This window comes from Drosophila gunungcola, unplaced genomic scaffold, assembly GCF_025200985.1.
Source record: "Drosophila gunungcola strain Sukarami unplaced genomic scaffold, Dgunungcola_SK_2 000057F, whole genome shotgun sequence".
NCBI lineage: Eukaryota > Metazoa > Arthropoda > Insecta > Diptera > Drosophilidae > Drosophila > Drosophila gunungcola.
Window position 1 is genome coordinate 26,977 of NW_026453220.1, and position 17,209 is coordinate 44,185.

Genomic DNA, 17,209 nt, shown 5'->3' on the forward strand with positions numbered 1-17,209 from the left:
GGTTTTTGAGTTATGTATTTATTTCTGTTTAAATATTATTTTGACCACTACTACAAGCAGCGAAAGAAAGAGAGTAAGAGCGAGTTGCGGCGAATTTACTGGTGATGCGGTAACCCCGGCAACACGAGCAACAACAACTACAGCGGTAACGGTAATAAGAGGAAACGAATTCAGGCAACACAAACAAACACAAAAACAACGAGTATTAAATGAGGCGAGCGTTTAATGACTGCATGCATGATTGATGAATTGATAAGATTTGGTTAGTTTGGCTTGGCTTGGCTGGCACGAAAACTGAATTTGGGTCAGCGATGGGGGCGTGGCACATCGACGGCGGCAGCAGAAACTACAACAACAATAACAACAATCGCTGCGGTTGCACGCAACGCTCAACTTTCAACACTCACGCACACGCTCGCATGAAAACCAAAAAAAAAGAAAAAAAAATAAAAAAAAACCCCCTTCAATCCAAACATTTCGAATTTATTTCGACTTTAACCAAATTTATTGTAGTTCCAAATTTTGCACAATTTTGTCTGCAAACAATTATTTTTGTGTAAAATAACTGGAACATACTTATGGCCTTTTAAGTTTATTTACTTTAAAATGCTTAACGTTAAGTATAAAGTATTTTAAATAAAATGTATTAATGTTTAGAAGTAGAAGTGACCTCAAATTTCAGTAAATGGATAAGATTTCAATCATTATCTCAAACACCAACATTTTCCACAACACTACGTTACGTAAGGCGGCGGCGCGTAACGTAAGGGCCTGAGATTTTCACCTTTGACTAGCAGCAACATGTTGCAGCTGCTGCAGGTGCCAAAACGAACGAAATTCACCACAGCGGCGAGTATTGTAACATAATGAGAGAGGTCAAAAAGAGAGATTTACGAGAGAGAAGGGGAGAGAAAGAAGAGCCAATTAAAGGAGACTTTTTTTTATTTATTTTCTATTCTACCAACATTTTGTTTAAATATTTCCTTGCTTATGTGTTTTTTTTCATTAGGTTTTTCAGAAATATATCTTGGATTAAGGAAATATCGTTTAAGCCTTTATTGACTAGGACTTTGGCTAAGGGTGTTTTTATATTGTTCAAAAAATTAATATTTTAATTTTTATTTAATTTTCCTGATCAGCGTTACTTGAAATTGTAACGTCGTTGGTTTTCAATAAATAAAAAGTAAACAAAAAGTAAATTAGTGTCTAATTAATTTTGATTTAACAGGAATGTTGTTTAAATGCTATACAAAAAAAAGTGGATAGCTGTGGTCAATATAAGGTTTTAACTACTAGTGTATATAGACTTCGAATTTTCCAAATCAAACTGGCTTTCACGTTTTTTTTTTTTTTTTTTTTTTTTTTTTTTGTTTTACAAAAGCCAAAAAGGGGTGTGTGTGTGTTTCTGCCGACGAGGTGTGGCTGTGTGTTTGCCAGCAGAAGCGGAGTGTGTGTGTTTCTGCTTAGGCTTTTTGTCTGCGGGGGTGTCTGTGTGTCTACATGTCTGTCTATATGTCTGCCTTTACGCAATAGGCAGCAGATGACGCCGACGACAAAAGCGACGCAATATGACGCGACGACGGCCAAAAGCAAAAGCAAAAACAACAGCAAAAACAAAAGCAGCGAAGGCCAAACGAGTTGGCCCGGTGCTTGGGTGGTTTCGAATAGGGGGAGTGGGGTCAGGGGGGGGTCTGACCCAGACAAACAGATAGACAGACAGACTGACAAACCCAGGCACAGATAATTCAGACATCAAACTGTACGACCAGAGTTAAAAGTTGAACGTCTGTAGCAGACTTTAAATATATTGCACAAATAGAATTATTAAAATTCAATAGTACTGTAGAAATCTCTTAATGTTTAAATATAAATACAAATTTAGCAATTTTAAGAACATATAGGGTCTTTCGTTCTGACGAACATTAACATTTTCAACAGCTCCGTACAAAATGATCTCTTGTTCAGTATCGTTATTTTTAAACGTTTTAAGAAATATAAGATTCGATTTGATTTATTGAAAATTTGGACAATAGGATTTAGTCCCTGCAGCTCTTCTTTCGTTAAATTAGAAATACCCCTGTTGTAACCGAAGTGTAACCGATGAGAAGGTGGAAGAAGCGTGACACCCGCAGAGATCAGGGGTTAGCATACATATGTGGGTATGCCATGCTACGCTTCCTCCACGCTTTTCACACGATCTCCTTCTTTCGTTCTTTCCCCGTAATTCCGACCCCAACCCCCGAGATATATGTATACACACATACACATACATATACATATATTCTTTAATAGGCCTTTGGTGGGGGCATGCTATTCGGCATTCGGCGTTCGGTATTTTCCAGCTATGTAATTTCAAACCGGGAAACCAAGTGAATTGCCCTTTGTTGTCATAAAATTCCACCACCTTGCCGCATTGCACACACACACACACACACAATTCAATACAATAAAACCAACTTGTGTGTGTGTGTGTATTGGGCATGCTGCGTAAATTATCATGTTTACTGGCCTTTAAAGAAGGAGAGGATGCTAAAAAGGAAGCGGCGAAGAAGGCACAGGATTGAAGAGAGAGCAACACACAAGGACTCTCCGGCCATCTCTCTCTCTCTCTCTCTCTCACTCACTCACTCGCTCTTTCTCATTTGTTCCTTTACACATTATGGTTTTGTAGTCAGTGCACAAGGGTAAAATCCTAAACCAAAAAAAAAAGAGAAAGAAAGTTTACTTCAACAAGACGAAGCCTTTATACCCTTTAGCGGTATTTAAAAAAAAAAATAACCATAACCCGAAATAACCACAAAATGTCCACCCTAAATGTCCATAAATAACCCTTAACCTTAATAACCTTAACCACAATTTAATCCCAGCTCTAAACAAAAGTTATTTTTTATATAACTTTAGGACTTGGTTGGATTTTATAAAATGTGTTATTATTAAAAAGGCCGAAATTAATTAAGCTGCATTTTTCTTTGCAAGGGTATAAAAAGTGTAGGTGGTGTTGGAATAGAAGAAAATCTCACATGGAAGAGAAGGACAGACGAGGATTGAAGCAATGAGAAAACGAGAGAGCGTCGCATAGAAAACTACACTGAGAATTGAAAATGAGTATGAGATTTTCCGCCAAGCTAAGAACTTACCCAGGGGAAAATGCGTGGTCAAAAAATGAGGCACAAAAAAAAAAGTCTGGTGTGTATCTAAAAAAAAAAAAAATGTCTGGTCAACATTTTTGGGGCTCACACTGGGAAGTGTATGGGGGTTTGCTGAATGACTGACGCACTTTTCTCGACGAGTCAAGGGCAACTGTACACACGCCCAAAAGCCACCCACCGCCGCTTTAGCCAAACGATATTCGAAGTTCAAGGAGAAACATCTTGGTACAAATGTGAAAACTTTAAACAAAATCAGTAAAATGTATTCAAAAAAGAACATTTTAAGAAAAAGTATCGAAGAATGCCAAGAACCCAAAACTAAAAAAATATCATAATTACAAGTAAGCTAACTAAGATAAATATCATATCATCGACAAATGCTGCTCCCCTGAAATTCTGGCTTTTCCACCCTTTTCGAAGAAGTCCAGCGGAACCGAAACTCTCTCAACCATAAAACGATTGCATAACCTTTTCTTTATTCTCGCTTGGTCACTTGTTTTCATTTACATTTGCATTTCAAGTACAATTTCGTTTTCGATCCTCCATCCCCTTAACACGGAAATGTCAGTCCATATTGAATAGATATTAATTCGGTTCGTTCTCTAATCTAGTTTCCCATACACATAGACAAAGGCGCAGCCACGAATTGTCATACAACTTTTATTTTTTATCTTCTATTTTTTGCCATTTAATTTTCGGTTATGCTACTAGTAGATAGATATTTCATCGGTTTTGCGTGGATTGTTTTTATTTTCTCATTCGTGTTTTTATTTCATTTCATTAATTCGATTGCTTTGTTTTCATTGCCCATTGCGCGCTATCGGAAAAACAGAAACGCGTTAAACGAGTATAAGTTGAACGGCAGCGCAATCTGAGCCCGAATAATTTTCGACGCTGACGAATTATTTGCCGAAGATATGAGGAAGTATTTCTCATATTTGCTCGACTACTTACGTCTGGTCTAGTGTGTATAGCAACAGATACAGATACAGATACAGCCCGCACAGCTGCAGATAGAAACGTGTTAATTAATAGAATTTTAGAGGCTTCTTTGCTAGATAGCTCCAGTTGTAGATACATTTCTCGTTGGGTTGGCCGACTACATGTGATTGAGAAGAGCGACCCTCAACTTTCCATAGATATATGTACATGTATATTTGCGAGGGATGAAGAAGATACTACAAGTGGCAATTGGAATAACCACTGGATACAAGAGGGTTGGGAAAAAGGTGGGAAATGAAAAGGTCTTCGTTGACCCGGAGACTCCAATCTATTAATTCAAGCCTCAATCAAACAAACTCGTTTGCTTAATTTTGTTTTTAAGTTTGCAGAGTTATTTTGTGTTTGTGAATAAAATATCTATATAGGTAAATGTATAGTTTTTATTTATGTAATATAGCAAACGAACGCTCGTTTAAAATTAAAGAATAAAAGATAATACTTAGTAACTTTTATATATCATATTACATAATATTATGAAAGCCATTTTGCAAGACAACTTAGTGAAAGTATGCTTCTTTTTTGATTCGTTTGTTTTAAAATTCTTTAGTTCCTTAATCACTAATCACTTTAGTAATATTATCACTAAAAATAAAACTTTTATACATTATGGGACATTGTTTACTTTGCGTTATTTTTTACTTATAGCCCTTTCTCAACCATTTGCAAATAGCTCCCTTAAAAGCTCCTCCTGTCCGGATGTTTCTAATTTTTGGTATAGACACCCACACAGATACTAAAACATTTAGATCCCTATCCCATTTTTGGGCCTGCACCACCGACTGGGGCTCTTTTGTGTGGGGTTGAATGCAGCGGTTGCTACCCCTAAGGCTACTTTAAAGTCATCTAATCCTAACTTTGATTACCGAACACACACACACACACACCCAGTAGAGTAAGCAAAAACGGAGAACTCCCACATAGCCATAAAAAAGCGACCGCCACAGCCTGGTGCACCATCATCAACACCAGCAACCACAGCAGCCACCACTTCGGCAATAAACGGGCAGGGAGGCAGGGGACAGGAGGCAAGGGGGTGGTGGTCGAGAGATGGGGAAAAGGGAAAACAAAAAACATAAATTTCCAGGCCAGCTTTCACTTGAGAGAAGCTTTTCCTCCTTCAGCAGCCGAATCCCAACCCGAACCGCCCACATAGAAACTTGGGGTTGCAACCACCGACCGCCGCTGTTGCTGATGAGTTTCATTTATTTCCGGACGAAAAGCTGCACCACCACCACACCACACCACACCACACCAGACCACAGCACAAGGGAAAAGGGCAGAAGACTTGGGCCATGCCAGGATGTGGGATTAGAACGCCCCTTTTGACCGAAGCTGGCGCTGACCATATGGTCTAGACCCGAATGCGGGAGAACCATTTGCCCCGGTTGTGACTCGATACGAACTATTCATATTTCGGGAATATAGGCGGTGGCATTATATTTCAACGGTTCTACTTCCCAAATATTATTGCGCTCTTGCAATTACATCATACCAGAGGTATTGGATTTGGTAAACAACACAGTGTATAAACAAATTTTTAATAATAATAACGAGATACTCAATTAGCTACGATATGCAGTCAAACCATCAAATAAATAAACATAAAGTTGATATCTCTAGATCAACTCGAATAACTTTATACATTTGGGAATGTTTATATAATACAACTTTATCGTACTCAATGAATGAAAAGTGTGTTAGCTTCCTGAATATTCTCCCAAAACTCAAACACTTTTAATAAGAAAATCAACCGGAACAAATATACTTTATAAATTGGGCAATTGTTTTTAACACTTGGAAAAATGAATATCAAAACACAAGGTATCCTATTTCTCATCCGTTTAAGCAGTACATCCATGGTGGTATAAATTTGTGAATAGTAAATAATTGTTGTTCGCAAAAACGCAGTATCTATCTGTGATCCACCTACCGTGGGAGGAGGGCATCTCATCAAGGCTGTCATCAGCAGTCTCACGAAGTAAAACCCACCCTCCAGCCACTCCCCCAAACGCCCCTTTTTTGGTTTGGAGCAAAAACACTACGGGCTACGGGGGAAAAACCATCGGGAAAGGGTTGAGCTAGCCCAGCCAGCCAGGAAAAATCAAGAGTACGAGATGGAGAGAGGCCTAAAAAATCGATGGCAACAGCTGAATCGTAGCTTTCTAGACCCAACACATCGCATTTGCATCCGCCAAGGGGCGTGTGGGTGAGGAGGCGTGGCAGTGGGCAAAGGGGGATTACAGGCAGCATCCACAACAAAGACAAATTAAACAAAGGAATCAGCGATAAGAGGGGGGGGTGGAGGGCGGGGAATGCGGAGGAGAGGATCGACGGCAGCAACAAACAACAATGAGAAATCACAGCAAGCGACTAAAAATAGCAAAAAGCAGCAAAGGCAAAAGCAAAAATAACATCACGCCCCCGCACATTAAAAGCAACGCCCCCCTCCCCCCTCACCCTTAGCAGCCAACAACGAATATAAATAAAACAAAAATCAGCACATTTTTTCTAATTTCGAACTATTGATTCAGAAGGTTTAGCTATACAGCAGCCATACTAACTATACTATATACACAAAAGCCACCGGAAGACATTTACGAAAGGGCAAACATTTAAAATGCTAAAAAATACAGTGGCCACTCTAAAATAAAATTTCATAAAGGTTAAACAATTTTCTGCATTTTTAAGCTTACAACGTAAAAAAAAAAAACAATTTTAATATTCTTTTATTTTAATTTGTTTTGTGCATCTATAAACATTTTGATAATGGGAGCAAAAAGTAAGATATTTGGATTTAAGTAAGTGTAAGAAATTCAGAAATAAACTACAAAAAAACGTTAATTAAGGACGAGTCAAGAAATAAAAAACATAAAAGTAAAAGGTTACCTAAACTCAAACTAAAGACAAAGAAATGATTGTAGGCCTCAATTAGTAAAATCTGTAAATTTATGATGAATAATATTTATAAGTTTTTTTTAATGTTTAATTATAAATTAGCTAGATTTTGAGTTTTGAATCCCCAAATAATATTAAAATATTTATCAAAGAAATTTCCATATCACAATATCATCATAATTTAACGAGTGATCACTGTAGGTGCATAGATAGATTGATTTGAAAGAGGAGACGTACTCATCAGATCTCTAGCTGAAGGCAGAAACAACAACAATAACGATAGCAACAACTGCAATAACAGAATAACAGCAACGAAAACAGCTTTTTTTTACATGGTGTATGTGTGTGTGGGGCTGCGCGCGCACACAAGCAAACAAAATAAAACACACACACACAAAGAAGCTTAGCAACAAAGAGCAAAGAGAACAATTGCCGGCCGGCCGAGAAAAATTGTTGACGGAAAGAGGGGGCTAGGTGGGTGGTGGGCGAAAGAGTGCGGTCATGAGAGTGGGGAAACACTTCTCTCCGATGACGTTATTGATGCCGTAAGTTGTTGTTTTTTTCACTCATTTTTTATTGTTGTGCATTGAAATAAATGCAAATGACGACGATTTTTTTTTTCGCTTTCCGCTTTAAAATAAAATGAATTACTCAAAATCTTTTTTTTTTAATTAAGAACCTAAAAAACGCATGCTTTAACTTAAAGATTTCTGGAAAAGTAAAGCAATGTTTGTTTAAAAGAAATGGATTATTCTATTTCCAAACGCATTTTAAATTTCATAGAGACCGGACTAAAATTTAATTGTTATTTGAAAAAATCAAATATGAAATCAATACTTTATAAGATCTGGTCCATAACAACCTCATTTGATTCCCTGCCCAACAAATTCAAACAACAAAATGCACATGTGTGTGAGTAATTGAAAATAAGAATGAGTGTGCTTGCAATGTGTGTAGGATGCTGCTGATGATGATGTTATTTAGATTCCCCTCAATATGACAGCTAATGCATGTGAATGAAAACTAGAATCAAAGAATCGTGCTAGTGGTGAATGAAATCGCTTTGAAGGGGAGAAAGGTCGGCCAGTAAATCAATCAGTAAATATATGATGAAATTCTCTTGCAATTTGTACTAGCTTAGGGTATCATAAATTAAATAAATGAAATTTGTTTAATATAACAATAACATCTGGTACTATAACGCAATTTCTATTTCTTTCCTGATCAAGATTTTTCCCTTGTTTTTTCGTTTTAATTTTTACTAAAGTACTTGGTTTTTCTTTAAGATATGAATATTTGTTTTTAAAATATTTGATTCCTTTGCTTTGTTACTTGATTTTTCTTTGTCTATTTTTACTTAGAACACTCTTTTAATGGCTTTCGTCGAAAGTGCAGCAAAATGAGATATAAAGTCGAATGAGTAAAGCATTGAAGAAGGGATAAGGTTAAAGCCTCACGGTTAATCTTCATCACAAGCAATTTTGATTTGCGTTTTTTATGGGCATACACAACGATTTTTGATGCGTTCGGCACTTTGGTGGTTGGTGTTTTTCTTGGCTTGATGGTGGTGCATTGACACATCTCACCCAAAACCCAACCACTGAAGAAAACAGCAGGAAGAAAAAGTCATTGGTCTGGGCGGGCTATAAATAGACGACGAATATGTTTCGCGTATTTCGTAGATCTTCTCTGTTGCATGCAATTTGGCACAATTAAGGCGAGTTTCTGCCAGATACAAGATACAAAATGCAAACACGTCGTCTGCCCCACCAGCAAATTTGTAAACGTGCCGTTAGTTCAGATTTGGCCACTATTTAATTTTGTATTTTGCAGATACTCACACAGACACACACACATATAGGCATAGGCATTAGATACACACAGACGCAGCACCTTAAATAAACTTAAAAGAAGAAGGCGACCAACCACCCAAAACAGCAGAGCAATGCCACGCCAACCACCCATTGGCCCAGACCAACCCATCAAAAGCACTGTGAAAAAAAAGTATTCAACATTTTTTTTAGCTAATATTTATGTTTTATTCAGTTCTGAGCAATAAATTAAAAAAGGTCTTAAAAAATCATTAATAATTTACTTGCCACACAACTAAATGCACATTTATTTTGGATTACAATAAAGTACAACATTTAAATAAGTGTTCCTTACGTTTAGATGGTCAATAAAATCTGTAGCATTTGCAATATAATTCTTTAATATATCATACGATAAATATGCCATAGAAACGCCTAAGAATTTATAAATGCAGCTTTTTTCACAGTGTATAAGACCAGACCATCCCATTCATTCACCATTAAAACCGAAGCGAACTGAACCGAAGCAGAGCAAAAAGCGAACGAACGAGCACATATCCTCCCGATTCTGCGATGCTTTCTATTTTTAATGCCTAGCAACTTTGTTGCACCAAGAGTTTCAGTTTATTCTAATAATTCAGTGGGTGGAAAAGCGCCAAGCTGCAGTGATGGGAAAATTTATTGAATGCGCCAGCAGCAGTGAAAAACGATGGAAGATGGAAGAGATGGCTGGGGGGAGGTGGAGATGGGTTGTAAAGAAGAAGCATTGAGGCGTGGCGCCATCTAGCGCCGAACAAAGCCAAGGCTAAGGCCTGATGCCATAAACAAATGATGGTCGGTGGCGGAGGGGGAGGAGTAAGGCAAATAGCGAAGGGTACAAAATGGCAGCCACAAGGGCCATTTGGAAACAGGGGGCGGCACTTGTGGGGCTTGGAAATTGGCCAAATGAGAGGGGGATTTTGGAGTGAAGGGGTGGCAGCGGCAAAAGGAAAGGAAAGGGAAAGAAAAGGGTGGAGCAGAGATGAAGCAAGAGGAAATGCGAAGGCAGGTGATGTGAGCTGGTGGTGGTGGACTGTCTACCGACTCTCTGTATCCATGTGGCGTTACTTTCCCAGCCACCAAACGAGTTTTCACACGCACACACAAGAGGGAAAAGGATGTAACGTGCTGGCCCAAAAGAGTTGCCGAAACACAGACCAACATGATTTTAAGTTCCTAGTATAGACTAAATAGATATTCATATTATTTAAAAGTTAAAACCTTTATCCAAACCACGTTCTTGAGTTTCAAACAATAATGTCTTTTTTATCAGTCTTATTTTTTACAACTCAAACATTACAATAGCAGCAAGTTCTGAAGATAAAAATAAACAAATACATACATAAAGTGTATGTTTAGACCAGTTTCGATCCGCTTTAGCTACTAAAATTGGTAAAATACCTAAGCTAGTCATGAATTAGGATAGTTTTCTTCGGAAAAAGGCCTTAAAAGACTAGAAACGAGTTGAAGAGAGGAGCACAGAGCGAGTCTTGTGTAACCTAATCTGCGGAAAGAGAGAGCGCGCGCGGCTAACAAACACGGGCAAACAGTCAAGCGGAGAGCAGACAAATTGACAGAGAGACAGATAGACGGAGAGACAGACAGACAGAGAGGCAAACAATGTGCAGAGCAGCAGAACAAAGCACGCTTGCCATATTCCAAACAAGATCTCTTCTCGCCGTCTAATCAACAACGTAAAATAATAAATAAAAAAACAACCAAGAACTGCGCAGCAGAGCCAACAAAGAAAACTGCCTTATTTTCACCCTTAACCCATGAAAAAAAGAAAAAAACCAACGCAAACCCATCTCAGTCAAGTTTGATCAAACATGTCAGATACAAAGATAACAAAGATCATTTCGGCATGCCGTGAATTTAAGAACCTTTCGCAACTGAAACCATAAAAGCAATACTTTTGAGCGAGACGGAAAGAGGCGAGGCGAGTGAGACGGGAGGAGACCCACTAAGTAAGCCCCAAAAACGCGGCCAAAATCCACCACTTGGCCCAACATACTCAACTCAGTGGGCTCAACTCAACACACTTCAAAAGTCAAAACTCAACATTAGGAATACAGGGCACATCGAAAAAATATTGACAACTGCACAGTTCAATTTTTTTTTTACCACGAAACTAAAACTATACAAATATGTAATAGTTCTTATGATCTAAAATCAATATTTAATGCAAAAATTTTAATTTCCGTAGGTATATGTGTACATACATATGTACATAGTTTATAGGAAGTCCGAGTTAGACGAGTTTTACTGTAAGCCGAAGGTAAAAATACACACGCGCCGCCAGTTGATGACGTCGCCATGGGCAATGAGGCCCCGAAACATCACCGATTCCGATTCCCCCATTCCCTTCGTACCGTTTTCTCTCGCTTTAAACTTATGAACAGAGACGAAGAAAAAGCGCATACTAAAATTAAAACTGTTGATAATACAGGCCCCAGGGCCAAGTGAAATCATGGGAGGTGGAGGTGGAAGTGGTGTTTGCGTGTGCGTTGTTTAGTTTCATACAATTACGTAGCTCTGAAGAACCCTATGGTGACATATGGGGCGTGCGGCGTGGGGCGCGGGTCTTGGACTTATGTCATATAGCACACACCTTGGGAGTGCGCCACCAATCCGGGTATCGGGGGATGGACTGGGCAAGGGGCTACCCCCGATAGGAAGGGGGACATCTAATCTGTTTGCATTATTCTGATACGGCATTATTTCTCCTCTAACTCGAGCTACTGTGCATTTTTTTGCAATATATTGATCGAACTACGTTTATAATTAAACATAACTCTGTTTTCTGATTGGGGCAAAGTGATGATGCTTTTTAATCTGTGAGAATCAACCAGCTTTTCGGTTGTTTTGCTAGTACTTCAATATTATGTTACATTTGTATATGCTTCGACTTGAAATCCGGTTTCTGGTTTATATGGAAACAGTTCAGTTCAGGTTTCTTTCACCACCACGTGTTAAAAGGGTTGGTATTGCAAAAGACAAAGGAACATAAATTTTTAATGGATTTTAGCCATGGCAATATCTTGTGTATAATTAAAACTTTATTAGGAGCCGCTTTTCTAAATTGTCAAAAGGTATCTATAAAGGTATGTACATAAACGAGAGCTTTGTATTCAAAATCGCACTTTTGCTTGTTTAGATATTTTTAAATTTTTCCTTTAATATTAACAATTATATTTCATTCCAAATGTTATAAATTAATATCTAAAAGTTAATAGCGCTCCTTAAATATGATTCAAATCAGGTTTTTATTTTACATTTAGGCATGCCACACCATTTAAAGCAACCACGTGGTTTTGAAGGGTTGGCCCTTTCGAAAAGATACTCTCCCGCTTTTCCACCGTATTTTTCATTTGGCCAGTTTCTTTGTGGTCGGCCACCTTTTATCCACGCCAGTGATATGGATAGTGGATATGGTGACCTGGAGATTCGCGTTTGGTGGTGCTCAGACGCCTCTCGTCATTCATTTTCCAGTTCGGATGGTGGTGACTTAACACGCAGTACAAAATTCTCGTTCTCATTCACTGATGTGTGCAACATTTTTGCCTTTTGGCTGCCCATCACAGAAAGAAAAACTGCTATGAATCGAGGATTAACTCACATTGCAATTTGATGTGCAAGAAGTGAGTGAGTAAGAAAGGTAGAATTTAAATAAAGTTTAACTTATAAAATGATTGGAGGCGGGGTGAATTATGGGTAGAGGAAGATATCTTAAGCAACATTTGAATTTCTTTAGCTCAATGATAAAAAAGATTTTCACCGTCAATTCAAAAGTCTGTATCTTGTCTTAATATTTCAATTTAGCTTAATGCGGTATAAAATAATTACATCAAGAATAACTATTTAAAAATATTTGTAAGGAGTAAAAATATCTGACAACTCAAAGACTTCGTAAGTTAAAATGGTTGAAAGAAGGTGTCTGAATTGTGCATTTCGAAATATGGAGGCGATATTTTTTGCAGTGTTCGTTTCTTCTTTGACCACCGCTTCATCTTCCTCTTCTAGTTAGTGGTGGCTTCTTCTTTCTCTGTGTCGGCTTTTTCTGCGGGCGTGGGTTATTTTTTTTTTGTATTTTTCATAGACGTGTATTTGGTGGTGTGAATAAGCTTTTACAGAAAGGCTTTTTTTTTGCTTAAGCCGGGTGGTAGGTTTTTCCGCATCAGTCTTTATTTTATTTTGGGAGGGGTTGGCATCTATGGCTTCTTTCTCTTCTGGTTCTTGTCATTCTTCCTCTGCTCATTTTGTTATTGTCGTTTGGGCTATAAGCCAACATATGACATTCAGACAAAGAAGAAGAGCCGAGAAGTCCATTTTCCGAGTGTCCGATAAGCGCAGCCTACCAACATCATCATCATCATAAAGAAGAAGAGGCGAAAAGCGGGAAAGGGAGAAAGAAGAAGAAGGAGAAAAGGAAGAAGCAGCGATTTGATTGCAGAACAAAGAGAAGCGGACACAAAAATCTCTGCCGCACACACACTGGCAGAAGACGAAGATGAAAAAGAACTTCAAGTGGAAGCAACAACAAAAAAATACAAGCGGCAAAAGAGATGAGAGTACAAAAAAAAACCGTGACGCCATTGCCCATTTGCTTTTGTTGCTTGCTGCAAAGTGGCATAAAACAGATGCAACAACACGGCGAAAGAGGAGGAGAAGGAGAAAAAGCGAGTGAAATTCTTATCAGTCAAGTTTTTTTTAGTAACAGCCAGACAAAGAAAAAGGGGAAGGGCAATTCGGTCCTCTCAATTAGAAATCTATTTGCAGAAATAAATGCAGCAGAGAGAGCGGGATGCAAAAAAGAGAGGAAGAGAGAGAAAAGCCCGCATTATTGCGAAGCCTCTGTAATGCACCAATACACACACGCACACCCAATACATATAAAAAGCCAAAGGAATGCAGGCCCTTCAAAAAACCACTTCTGACTTTAATATTCCCAGTTCTCGGAAATTACCAATGTAAATAAAATATATGTAAGTAGTTTCAAAATCAAAAACATATTATGCAACTCTTGACTAAAGCGAAAGAAAATAATAAATTCAATTCAGAAAACAGTACACAAATTAATATTCCGGAAAGTGTAAAAGGCAAAATAGTAACAGAAGTCGCACTTGCATTAACAGTTGCACCTAACATTTAACTTTTAACAGCACAATGCAACTAGTTGTCTCCCTCTCTTTTTTTTCGTCTCTTAGCCTTTTCGTTTTCTGCTTCTGCTTCTGTTTTTGTTTTTTTTCTGGTTTTTTTTTGCCGGTTTTGTGTTATGCGCACATTTTTACCTTTTTTGTTTTGTATAAATAACAAATTGATTATGAAGTCGCTGGCGAAATGTGTGTATGTGTGTGTGTATGCTTAGATCAATTGGCACCCCCATTCCACAACGACTTCAGTCAAGCACTTTGTGCTTAACCCTTCAAACATGCCATTTTTTGGAGGTTATATCAATAATAATCATATTAATAACGAGAACAGCAAAGCAAGCAAACCAACTAAACAATGGCAGCTAAGCGACTAAAACACACACACGCACACCTCTCTCTATAAAACAGCTCAACAAAGGGGTACAAAAAAGGGGCGCTGCAGGGGGGCGGGGCGGCGAAACCGATAACATAAACGATAGTCAAAAGCATTTAACTAAACAAAGCTCTAAAAAAAACGTAATTGCTGTTATATGGCAATATATTTTTTCTCAAAAATTAACTTTGAATTGACTGGACATGTTTAGTATTAGACAATTTTGAACTGTCACAAACATAAGATCATCACTTTCATACAATCAGATAGGGCATAAAAACAATTATTCATAAAAAGGGAATTGAAAAAAAAAAAAAAACTGAACTTTCAACTTGACTTGCAAGATAAAATGCCATTCCGAAACTTTTGTTTGCCTTATCAGTTATTCTCTATGTGTGCGATATTACCTCATTGGCACAATCATAAGAAATTTATGGTAATATGCAAGTTTTACACATACATAGTTCTAACTATATACATATATATAAAACGATATAGTTACCACCAAAAGCAAAGCAAGGCACTTTAATTTAATTTAAATTTTACCACCGTTATTATTTAATAACACTGGGAAAAATCCAATTGATACTTCTTGAACAGTTTTCTAACACTAAAGGTAACCGAAGTAAAATTGGAATTATTCCTCAACCCAAAAGGTTTGCAAATTGGAAAAAGTTTCTTTTGTTCTTTATAAAATTGAAAATCATGGAATTGTCTTTAACACTGGAAGTAGTTATTAGGGCAATAGGCTTATAAATTGGACATCTTAAATTGACCCAAAATCGAGGGGTAAAACACCGAATTGTACTTACTTCTCGCGATGCAGCAGACAGATTCGATCCTTGGCCACCTTCAGCTTCTTGGCGATGATCTTTTTTAGGCTTTCCACGCTGATGTGCGGTTCGACGCTGACGCCGAAATTGCCGCCGGTGGTGGTGCTGATATTCAGGTTGATCGTCATCGGGGATGCCACCACAGCACTTGTTGTTGTTGCCAGGCGCTGCAAGGCGTTGTTGTTGTTGGTGGTGGTGCTGTGGTTGTTACTACCGCCGCTGCTGCTGCTGCCACACCCAGCTGCTGCTGCTGCTGTTGTTGTTGCCTCGTTTTGACCATCGGCAGTGGCCGAGTTGGTGGCCGCTGATTTATCCATGTCCGGTGTTTATTTTTTTTTTTCTGTTGTAATTTCTATTTTTTTTAGGTTTTGGGAGAGCCCGTCTCTCTCTATCTTGTTAGCTTTCTCTCACTCACTCACTTAAGAGGACTCACAGGCAAAAAAATAAAAGCAAATTTACAGTTGAAAATCGCGTAACGGCACACGCGGCGACGATGCGATTGCTTGGTTCAAATTGCCAATCGATTTTCTATACACACCACACCTTGCACACACTCACGAACCGAGCACACTCGCTCGCACACACTCCCGACGTAACGGTAACAGCAACGTAACGTAAGCAACCCAAAGAGAGGCCGCTCTAATCGATTTTCGGTCTATCAGTTTGAGGGGCCGGAGCGGTGTGGGGGCGGATTACGTGAGAGCGACGGCGGAACGACGACAGCAACAACAACGAATGTGTAGGAGGAGGTGGGGGAGGCGGTAAATCTGAATCTCTGCCCAGGTACGCATGTATGTGAAAGAAGTCGAAAAAAAAACCCGTATTGTGCTATTTTACTTAGCTGACTACCGAGTTGAACAACCAATTTGAATGTGTCCCGGTCTGTTCTCTTCTTTTTCTCCGTTATTTTTTTTGTTTTAATTTTTGTTTGTTCACCCAAGTCCACGCGTCTCTTGGTTTTCTGTAGTTTCTGCAACACAACCACTTCACACACACACACACACTCGGCTGGAAAGTCACACAAGTGGAGAGTCAAGCGGCCAACCGCCAAAGAGCATCTGAGCGACAAAGTGGGGGCAAAACAACAACGCGCTGGTGGTGGCAAAACTTCGATATCCATATCGATTGATCGGATGGTTGGGAACTTCGGTGGTTGTGAACTTCGGTGGTTTTTAGCTTAATTTTCCCAACAGAAATTCCAAAATCAACGTTTTTCTAAGATTTCTGATGAATTCATAGTTTTCCTAACAGATATGTAAGTTTACTCGCCAAAAGTGGCGAAACATCTATGCCAATTTTGGCTATCCGACCAATCGGTTGAGAACTTGGGTTCTCTAACAGAAATGCTAAAAATCAACGTTTACCTTAGCCTAGCTACACATGGGCTGCCTTATTTTATTGAGTTTTTTATTAAGTTTTGCGTCTGAGCCAGACGCTGTTTGTTTAGTTTAGGCCACTAGAGAAGGGAAAACGTACGTTTTGATATGGTGACCACCACCATGAACGCTTTACATTTTTCTGGTATTTTTTTTGGTCGATCTGAATACCACAACAGAAAGTGTCCGCCAGTTATTTGCCTCTCGCTCTCTCTCATAGCTGACGAACGGATTTCGTTGATCTGAGTACTTGGCTTTAAAGATGGCAAAGCAGAGTAATTATCGGATCATAAAATGCGTGACGACAAAAGTTACATATACATATGCAATAAGACATAAACATATACGATATTAATAATTTTTCGATAATAGTTGCAAGCTGGCGGTTAAAATTTGAATTGTTTTCTGTTTGCCACAAGCCCAGCTGATTGACAGTCACACACTTGCGATTAAATCTCAAAACTTCGGTCGCACTGAAAAGAATAATATCTTTCGATCTGAGTACAAGTGCAAGTGAAAGGCTGTAAGCCTTAACATGATGCAAAATGCAAGTCAATGAGCCAATGTAAGCGCATGTT

The 17,209-nt window shown here is 38.6% G+C and overlaps 1 protein-coding gene across 2 annotated transcripts in view; it reads right to left on the bottom strand.

Annotated features, from left to right (window-relative positions):
* Nucleotides 1-17,209, bottom strand: part of LOC128264075 (midnolin homolog) — a 165,031-nt gene that overhangs the window by 21,679 nt on the left and 126,143 nt on the right. The window contains exon 2 of one of the 2 annotated variants that reach the window (XM_052999384.1): nt 15,235-15,510. In XM_052999384.1, the coding sequence (XP_052855344.1) occupies nt 15,235-15,383 (149 nt within the window). In that variant the 5' untranslated portion in view covers nt 15,384-15,510. Of the gene's footprint in view, nt 1-15,234; nt 16,344-17,209 lie in introns of those variants that run through there. The other variant, XM_052999383.1, reaches the window with a different exon arrangement.